Here is a 10,243-nt window from a genome sequence, read left to right as displayed (position 1 = left end):
TATTATATTTCAAAACACATGGATTTTTTTAAATCAAACATTTTTTAAACTCCAATAACATTTTGCAATTTTTTTAAATCTGTCAAAAAAAAGGTTAGCCGGTTTCCTTTTACAGCGAAGAACAACCGTTTGAAATACCAAATATTTGTTTTCTTAGTGAACGTCTCTTCTCAGCGAACAACACATGCACAGACAAACTATTGGGCCCCACACACATACGCGATTTATGGTTGCGCTACATCTTTTTAGAGGACGATTTGTGCTAAGTCTGATTACTGCACATAACCCTTTCATTTTATTTTATTTTGAGAACATGTTACATTTGAATCTTTTATATTAGGCACACAGGGCATGCCTCGTAGTTTCTTCTTCTTCTTGGGAATTATACAATGACTTTATTCAAAATCGACATCCATTAGCTCATTACACATACTATGCTTTGGATCATATGACCTTTTCTTTTACAAAATAACTCCTTTGGCTATGAATATATATTATATACCTAAAGAATGTAAGGTTCTATCGTACACTCCTACTTCGTCCAATATTACGCCCGTTCCCGCCCCCTTTCTCCTTGTATTAATTTTTTCCTCCCATATCTGGTTTTTTCCATCACCCTGAAGCCACCTCAACTACCCCACCACATATTTACTTATCATACCTTCTTTGGTACCCCCCCGGTCCTTTTTACTTAGTATATAAGATTTGTCTACAGTCAAACTTTATAAAATTTGACCAACTTTATAGAAAAAAAATATCAACATTCACTATACGAAATCAATACCATTAGATGCATCATGAATTTAATTTTCATATTGTATAACTTTAGTATTGTAGACGTTGATATTTTTCCATATAAATATGGTCAAACTGTACGAAGTTTGACTTCGGACAAATATGCGTAGTAAAAAGAACTGAAGGGAGTAAATTAAGAAGTGCTTACAAACAACTGTTCACTAATTACATAGTCCTATTTATTAACACAATTAAAATTAATATGAGCAGGTAAAGCACGGGTTAACCTACTATTATTTTTACTCCCCGGCAATGAAATCACGTGAAAACATGAAAGTAGTTCATTTAGCATAGATTTTCTAGTGCAGATGGCTCGCAGATTTTCTTAAAGACAAAGATTTTTTTTTTAGACAATCTTAAAGACTCTTAAAGACAAAGATGGTTTGCGGCCATGCGTGGCGTCGGCCTTTTTTGTTAGGGAATGTTTGCAAGAGACTGGACGTTTGTTGTGGTATTGCGTCGTAGTGCTCGTAGCCCAATGGCCCATGTGAGGGGCCAAGAATGGCACAGCACGAGCCACGAAGTGAATTCCACTCTAGCCCATCACACTATTCGACCCGGCCCGCTTCTGCTGCGACCGCACTGCACGGACCATCCCTCTTTCCATTCCCCTTCCAAGCTGCAGGCTGCAGCCTCCATGCCGCTCGCCCCGCGCCGACGCCGCCAAAACCCTCCCCAAAACCTCCGACAGACGCCGCCCACCTCCCAGGGATGCCGCCCAGGCCGGCGAGGCGGGTGTTCCAGTACATCTCCTCGCCCCGCAGGCCGCCGCCGTCCCCGCTGCCCGCGGCCCCCGCCGCCGGGGAGGCCACGGCCTCCGAGGCCGACGCCGACTCGGTCTACCACATCGTGACGGCCGCGCCCACGCCGTCGGCCATGGAGTCCGCGCTCTCCGCCTCCGCCGTCCCTCTCTCGCCGCCGCTCCTCGACCTCGTCCTCCGCCGCTTCCGCTTCGCCCACGGGGACCCGCTCCGCGCGCTCTCGCTCCTCTCGCTCGCCGCCGACCGCTGCGGCGTCGCGCCCTCCCCCTTCGCGCTCGACACGGCCCTCTACGTGCTCGGCCGCGCCCGCCGCTTCTCCCACATGTGGGACCTCGTCCAGTCCATCCACCGGCTCTGCCCCGACGCCATCACCGCGCGCACCGCCATGGTCGTCCTCGGCCGCGTCGCCAAGATCTGCTCCGTCCGCGAGACCGTCGCCTCCTTCCGCCGCCTCTTGCGGCTCTTCCGCGGCCGCGAGGGCACCGAGTCGGCCGACCTCTTCAACGCGCTGCTCCGCACGCTCTGCCAGGAGAAGAGCATGTCCGACGCGCGCAACGTCTACCACGCGCACAAGCACGAGTTCCAGGTGAACCGCCATACCTTCAACATCCTGCTCTCCGGGTGGAAGTCCTCCGAGGATGCCGATGCGTTCTTCGCAGAGATGCGAGAGCACGGGATTGATCCTGACTTGGTCACCTACAACTCTTTGATTGATTGCCACTGCAAGAACCATGGCGTGGAGAAGGCCTATAAGCTGCTCGATGAAATGCGTGGGAATGAAATTGCTCCCGATGTGATCACCTATACGAGTTTGATTGGCGGATTGGGACTGGTTGGCCAGCCTGACAAGGCTAGAGACCTGCTGAAGGAGATGCGTGAGCTTGGATGTCACCCGGATGTGGCGGCGTACAATGCCACAATACGGAACTTTGTTATAGCAAAGAGGCTTGGTGATGCGTTTGCGTTGATGGACGAAATGGCCTCAAGGGGACTGATGCCGAATGCCACGACATATAACCTTTTCTTCCGGTTCTACTACTGGGCGTACGATATTGGTAGCACGTGGCTGTTGTATGAGCGGATGCGGTCTGAAAGATGCTTCCCCAACACGCAATCTTGCATGTTTATTATCAGGTTATGTCATCGGCATGGTAAGGTGGCAGAAGCACTAGAGCTGTGGGGCGATATGGTCGAGAACGGGTTTGGATCATTCACCTTGGTGTCAGATGTTTTGTTTGACCTGTTATGTGATGAGGGAAAGCTGGAGGAGGCTGAGAGGTGCTTCCATCAAATTACTGATTTGGGGCAGAAACCCAGCAGCATTTCATTTAGAAGAATCAAGATACTAATGCAGCTTGCCAACCGGGAAGAATCTATTGCCGGGTTAACTGAGAAAATGGCTCGGTTTGGCCGGCTGCTGCCTGAGGATTGCCAAAGAGTTCGTCCCCCTGCTGAAACCACACCCGATGGAGATGATACTGAAATAATAATAGCAACTTAGCATGTTATTCATACGACAGGGAGCATCATTTGATGACCACAAATTTGGTTGACCAGGAAATTGTTGAATTGGTTCTGAAGAGTTCATTGTACTATTATTATCCTGTGGAGGTAAACCTTCTAGATTTCTGATTTCATATGAAGGTATTGGTTAGTCGTTTTGCTTCCATCATTTCTGATGACAATATTGCCTCTCCAAACAGGTATGAACAATTCGGGATGTTATTGAGAGACAATCGATGTATATTGTCAGATTATTGTCATTATTAATACTTCCCCTGTTCCTAAATATAAGTCTTTTTTAGAGATTCCACTATGGACTACATACGGAGCAAAATGAGTGAATCTACACCCTAAAATGTGTCTATATACATCCGAATGTAGTTTGTATTGAAATCCCTAGAAAGACTTATATTTAGAAACGGAGGGAATATATAACTTTCCTGAAAAAATTCATACAGTGGGGGACGTCTAACCTGCCTGTTGGACCATATGGTATTACACCACTGTCCAATCTCTCATATGAAATTGAAACTGCATATGGTATACCAACGTCATAGAACCTCATTATGATGAACGTAGAATTGGAAGTTTGGAACTACTCCCTCAATTCCGATTATTTGATGTGTTACCAAATTTTGCAAAGACCAAGGAAATCCTGCGATTAGGAGATTTGGAGGATGCCGGCCAAATTTGTGGTCCCGCTCTGCTGGGAGTCTCATTGTATAAAATGTTTTTTTTACAATTAATTCAAGCTCTGTCTTTGTCTGAAATAAAAGTGTGAAGTTACAGGGAAGGAAAGCAAACACGTATATTGTCTCTCGATTTATCGCATGAAGGTAATGTGCAAGTGCTCATGAATCTGTTCTGCAACAGAAGATGTGGCCTTTTTATTTTATTTTTGTGAATGACCTGAAAATGGAAGTATTAACTTGCTGATGTGAATAGCCAGTAGCGCACTTAGGGACTGAATGAATGTGCATCGCTATACATGGTTAGCTTGGCTATTGGGGCAAACGTCAGGCCTGGGTGCTTTTCCCAATTTTTTTGATGGATTTTCCCAAGACTAACATGCAGATCACTGGATTTGCAGCTGCACTCTTTGGAAAACTAGAAATAAGGCGTGTTTTGTGGAAAATGGATTTGTTCCCCTGCTAGTTTGTTGTGTTCCTTAATGCAGGGCAGATCTGCATCCTCCGGTGGATAAGCAAGCACTGCTTTAAGGCACTGAGATTTTCCGGGCGCATGCCTTTGGGAGGCATACGAAGTGCAGGAAATAGGTCAGACTCTTGTGCCTGTTCTTTAGTAGCTAGCGCCTCCCCCCTTGGGTTCTCCTGCACCCCCTATTCTCTTGCTTTAGGGCCTGTTTGGATCAGTGCCAAAACCTGCCCAACTAATTTATGCTTTGTGCTGTCTGAACCTTGCTACATTACTGAATTTCAATAGTGGAACCTAGCTGTATGTTTGCGAACGAATTACTGAATTTCAATAGTGGAACCTAGCTGTATGTTTGCGAACGAATGAAAATAGGAAAGACTAACTAAAGGGCCTAGAAATCCCATGGCAGCTCGCTGTTGTGATCCATAGAGATTGAGCGAGCTGGGGATGAAACTAATACATCGTCTCGTACGGACGCCTTCTTGAGACAGAAATTGTGTTCGGCCATGTTTTCCTCGGATCTTGTGCGCAAGAGAACGAGATATAATAAACACCGAGGCCTCATTCGGTTCGGAGGATTTTCATAGAAAAAACATAGGGGCAAGGATTCTAGAGAAAATTTTCTATAGATGCATTCAGTTTGTAGGAAATGTGTACTGAAATTTCGTAGGAATACTAATCATCTCCTGTGTTTTTTGGGAAACTGTACATCCATTCAAAGGATTTTTATAGGATTTTGGATGATTGAAATCCTGTAGAAAACATTGGTCCTTTGATTCATAGGATTAGTTGTACTACATTTCTCATAGAAAATCTAACATCTACTCCAACCTATTTTTACAATTCTTTTGTTTTTCCCGTGGCATCAAATACTCCTTTCCTATTCTATAGGATTCGAGTGGGCATGCCACTCCAATCCTATACCTTTTCTATTCATGCGTTTTCAAAATACTGTGAATCAAAGAGGCCCTGAAAGCTCATTTGCTGCGTAGGAGTGACGCAAGATAATTCCTTAGGATAACAAGTTTTATCCTATCAAATTCCTGTACTACTCCTGATTCCTATATTTTTGTTTCCTCCCAACCGAATGAGCCTTGAACAGGTTTTAGATAAGTTAGAGTATCTACAACTGGACTTATCAAATCCGCCCCCCCTAAATGTTCGCGGACGTGCCCGGTCAGTGTCCAGGCGTGTTCGTTTTAAGCCTCTATTTGTCTGTCCATGTAGCCACTCTTCATTTTCTTCTTTATATGTGCGGTCACTTGCATGTGATTGATGGAGATGAAGAGAAAGAAAAAAATAAAAAATAATGAAAAAGAAAAAGGTTGTCCGGGGTGAGCCGTGTTCTATGTGCCAGACTGACCGGGCGCATCCACGAGCCCTTGTATCCTCTTTACATTTGATCTTAATACGAGGGTTCGCGGATAACCCAGATGTAAAGAGATGATATGAAGGGTTTGGCTGGTTCATTTTTTTTCTTCTCTTTTGGTTCGATCACTGGGCGTCCGAGGAGGATTTGAGGAGGCAGGGTGTAGATGGTCGGTGCAGCTAGCCGAAAGGACACACGAGTCTGCTCGACCGGACCCACTTCCACCTCCTAGAATTCTGGCTCCGAGTTTATTGCTAGTACGTTTTTTTTTTGAGAAAATTATTGCTAGTACATGTGTCTGCTCGTATTCCATCCCGCCTCCTAGAATTCCAGGAACAGAGTTATTACCCACCCAGTCCACCGATGATCTCTACAGTATATAAACAACACACTCGCAGTTGCCTCAGCTTCTCATCCCATTCCCAGCTGGAAACGCACGCATAATGCCGAAGCAGATCCTCCACGACGCTGTCATGTACTAGTCAGAGGAGGACTTGCCGTGTCATGGCAGATTGAATGGCCAAGATAAAAAGGAAACCCAATGGCAGAAGATCTACGGCTGTCAACGTTTATTCATTTCCGTCCTTGTTATTATTTCTATATTCAAGTTACTCTCTGTAACCTCAGGCTATATAAGGTGTGGTAACTAGAGGAGATGTATCGATCAACTATTCAGCCAAATATTGGTTATTATCAATACAACAATACCTTTACATACATACACCATATACACAAGTTCCTCACTGTTCTTGGTGATTTCATACTTTTTCCCAATTTCTTGTTCTTGATCCACTTCATCCATGGCTGATCCATCCGGGATCTGACAGACGCCCACAAGGAGCACCCCCTGGTGCTCCGCCGCGTCGCCGGCGCCGACTTTGTCTGCAGTGGCTGCGCCTGCAACGGAGCAGGTTTCCGCTACCGCTGCGACGCCTGCGACTTCGACCTGCACGAGTTCTGCGCGACGTGCCCGCCGACCGCGCTCCTTCCTTTCCACGGGCAGCACCCGCTGACGTTCGAGCCGGCCGTGGCCTACGACGATGGTCGCGTCTGCGACCTGTGCGAGACGCGGATCTACGGCATGCACTACAGGTGCCGCCCGACCGCCTTCGACGTGCACCCTGTCTGCTCCCAGCTGCCAGCCGCGGCCGTCTCGCCGTTGCACCCGGAGCATCTCGTCGTCCTCACCGTGGCCCGTCCAACGAAGTGCACGCGCTGTAGCACCGACTGCCTCTGGCGCTACCGGTGCAGTCCCTGCGGGGTCGACCTGCACCCCAGGTGTCTGCTGGGGTCTGACAAGACACCCCTCTGCATTCCCAAAGACAGCGGCCGCCTGTCACGCGGCTTCTTCTTGTGATGAAGCCTCCGACTTGGACTGAGCGAGCTGACGAGTGTTGAGTGTTGAACATCTGAATCAAATGGTGTGGTCTCCAATCTGCAGAATGCCCTGGTGTCAATGAGTTAGGTCATGTGGTCATGCGTCGTGCTACATGCATGTTCGTCACCTCTGTATTTGTACTGCAGTTGTTTGTGCCGATTCAGCTCGATTTGGAGTTACTTTGCTAGAATAAATCGTAAGAATCTGGAATTAGTTTCCTTAAAATTTAGCATTAGTACTCCCTCCGTCCCGAAATTCATGTCGCGCGCACAGTGCAGTGGTTATTTCGCAAAAAACACCTCGTAATCTTAAAACAATAGCAAACAGGTACTCCTTCTGCTTCCTCCGTCCGGCGCCCGCGCGTCGCCACGGGCCGGCGCCGTGGGATTCCGCCGACGTGCTGGAGATTCGGCGCTCGCAGCCCACCCGCAACCACCCACCGCCGCCCAACCGCCACCAGCTGCTCGCCGATTCCGCCGCCCACCGCCGCGACCACCAGGCGAGCTGGTCCTCGATCCGCAAGGACCTGCGGCGCCAAGCTGCGCGATTCCGCCACCTAGCTGAGCTGCCGCCCATCTGCACGACCAGCCACCACGGCGCGGCGCCCACTTGCACCTGCACCGCCGCCAACCTCCACGATCTCGCCGCGATCCTTCCCCGCGCCCCGTCTCTGCTGCTGGGAGACTCCAATCGCCGGCCCAGTCTCTCCTTTTCCGCCGGATCCTTCCTCACCGGCTCTGCTGCTGGGGTAGTCCTTCCCTGCCGCTCCTTCCTCGCCGCCGACGCCTACTACTGCTGCTGCCCCCGCCGACGACGCCTACTGCTTCTGCTGCTTCGACCACCTGCAGTTGGTAGTCCTGCAAAATTGGTAATGTTAATTTTGGAAGCATTCAGTAAATGGCAAGATTTTGTTAATTTTGGAAACATTCAATAATGTTAATTACGGAAACATTCAATCTGGAATGGGATTTTGTTAATTTTGGAAACATTTAATCATGTTAATTTTGGAAACATTCAACCATGTTAATTTCGGAAACACTCAATCAGACAAGATTTTGACAACTGGGATTATTACGCATAATGTGAACAATTAACAAGATTGTACGCAGGGACAGTTAACAAGATTACTCCATGATGTGAACAATTATACAATTAGACAGAGAGTACACAGGGACAATTAACAGGATGACTCCATGATGTTCCTTGCTGCTCCACAATCTGGATATCAGTTAACAGGATTACTCCATGATGTTCCTTGCTGCTCCACAATCTGGAAATTAAACAATTTAAAACAATCTGGAGTAACAGGATTACTCCATGATGTTCCTTACTGCTCAAAATTCAGTTAACTGTTTCAAGCTGAGGCTAGTTCACTGAAACCTGTGCGCACCATTTAAAATGATTTGTCAATTAAACAATTTAAAATAAAAAATTACAGTAGATTAGGACTCAAGCTGAGATTAGTTCACTGAAAGAAAAAGAAAATGCACAAGATCAGGACTCAAGCTGAGACTAGTTTCTGATTTACTCATGATTGAAAATGCCAAAGTGCTTTGCTTTACAACCAATGAGGAGGCCCACACTACTATACTGCAAGATGCAGCTATTACTCATTTCACAGTAGGTTGACAATATGCAAATGATTTCCTAGGGGTTTCAGACCTGCTATGTGCTTATGTACTGAAATGCAATTAGCGTGATGGAACGTCAGGCACACCACATGACCACAATGCAGTACTGAAGCCATTTCTTACTCTTATGAGCTAAAGTTCAGGCAGTAAACTGACAGATGTAAGACCCAATGAGAACACTATATGGGGCAGCTTAAATGCCATCCGGGTTCACTACGCAAGTGGTCCATGGAGATTTACTTTTCTTCTGAAAAAGAAGAAGAAGAAGAAGTAAAATGAGGGCGATCTGCCCACATGAACTCTGCATTTCTTCATAGATGCAGAGTACAGAATAGTAATGCAGATAGGGTGAGCTAAATTTATGGGTCATGTCAATACTGTGCACAGCAAGCACGGAGACGCTGTGAAAGCCTCGTCCGAAGATTCAGATAGAGGAACAAGACATTCAGATAAAGTTTGTTAAATGGAAAATACTCCAAGCAGCAGTACTCCAGGAGTACACTTCTCAGTTTTGTCAGTTGGTGATTAGTTATGAACCTAACTTTTGTTAAATGGAAAGTTTGGTTAAAGTTTGATTAACTAAATTTGACAGCTAGTGATCAGTTATGAACCTGATTTCTGTTAAATGGACAATTTGGTTACAGTTTGATCTTGAGCTAGTGAACAAGCCGTTTCAAAACAGAGCATAGTTTCAAAACAAAGCAATTGCAAACTTGAGCTAGTGAACAAGCAATAGAACTTGAGCTGAAATCAATGCATAGCAATGGAACTTGAACAGAGTTTGAAAAGAAAACAAAGCTTTAGTCTGAATCTCTGGATCAAACTAGAAATGCCCACATAGAGGAGTAAATTGACAGTTTTGACAGTAAATTTAGTCTGAAACTTAGCATCAAGTAGTTTCAGTACTCATCTCTGAATCTTTTTTTTGCGGTTAAACTCATCTCTGAATCTAAAATCTTGAACAGGAGCTCCAGACGATGTCGGCCTTGAGGTGCTGGACGACGGTGCCGTGGCTGAACAGGAGTGGACGGCGTCGTTTACCTGCTGGCGACGGCGACACGGGGTGTACAGCAGCGTCGACCTGCTGGCGAAGGAGCTGCGGCGTGGCGGGGCTACCGACCGAAGATGGCGTGGGAGGGGCAGGGTTGGGCTGCGGCGGGTAGGTATGAGGTCGACGGAGGCTCGCCGGCGAGGAGGTGGTCCACGACGCGCAGGGGAACCAGGCGGCGGCAAAAATCGAACCTTGCTGCTTGGGGGGTGTGCGTGTGTGTGTGGAGCCGGCGAGGAAGGAGACGGAGTGGACTGCGGGTTTGGTCGGGGAAATTTAAAGGACTAAATTGCAAAAAAGCCTTTGCGACAAGAATTACGGGACGGAGGGAGTACTTTTTTTTTAAACGAGGCAAAAGACTTCATTTTCATTGATTAAGAAGAAGAAGAATTGCCCGGTTAATTGACGGAAAACCAGGCTAAAACCGATACAATCCAGCCCACAAAATGGGCACCACCGGCCAACCTAGCCACCGACATGGAACACAGAGCTGCAGGACAGCTGCACAAGCCACGACTGCACATGCCAACAGATGGCCACACGCACAAACAACCGACAGCTCCGACTTTGACGACGAGCATCACGAGGGAAACATGCAGGACT

The 10,243-nt window shown here is 47.0% G+C and overlaps 2 protein-coding genes across 2 annotated transcripts; both read left to right on the top strand.

Moving 5' to 3' along the window:
• Positions 1 to 1,393: 1,393 nt before the first annotated feature.
• On the top strand, positions 1,394 to 5,088 carry LOC123098323 (putative pentatricopeptide repeat-containing protein At1g02420). The gene is made up of 2 exons (XM_044520290.1): positions 1,394 to 3,167; positions 3,260 to 5,088. Exon 1 carries the CDS (start codon positions 1,507 to 1,509, stop codon positions 3,055 to 3,057), a length of 1,551 nt encoding a protein of 516 aa, XP_044376225.1. The 5' UTR covers positions 1,394 to 1,506; the 3' UTR covers positions 3,058 to 3,167; positions 3,260 to 5,088.
• A 283-nt stretch (positions 5,089 to 5,371) lies between these two features.
• LOC123097023 (uncharacterized) lies at positions 5,372 to 9,986 on the top strand. The gene is made up of 4 exons (XM_044518789.1): positions 5,372 to 5,390; positions 6,411 to 6,861; positions 7,235 to 7,829; positions 9,558 to 9,986. The coding sequence occupies exons 1-4, from the start codon at positions 5,372 to 5,374 to the stop codon at positions 9,753 to 9,755; spliced, it is 1,263 nt and encodes a 420-aa protein (XP_044374724.1). The 3' UTR covers positions 9,756 to 9,986.
• The last annotated feature ends 257 nt before the right edge of the window (positions 9,987 to 10,243 follow it).

This window comes from Triticum aestivum, chromosome 4D (assembly GCF_018294505.1).
Source record: "Triticum aestivum cultivar Chinese Spring chromosome 4D, IWGSC CS RefSeq v2.1, whole genome shotgun sequence".
NCBI classification, from domain to species: domain Eukaryota; kingdom Viridiplantae; phylum Streptophyta; class Magnoliopsida; order Poales; family Poaceae; genus Triticum; species Triticum aestivum.
The sequence above is the reverse complement of the archived record's forward strand: the minus strand, read 5'-3'. Positions and strand labels throughout refer to the sequence as shown.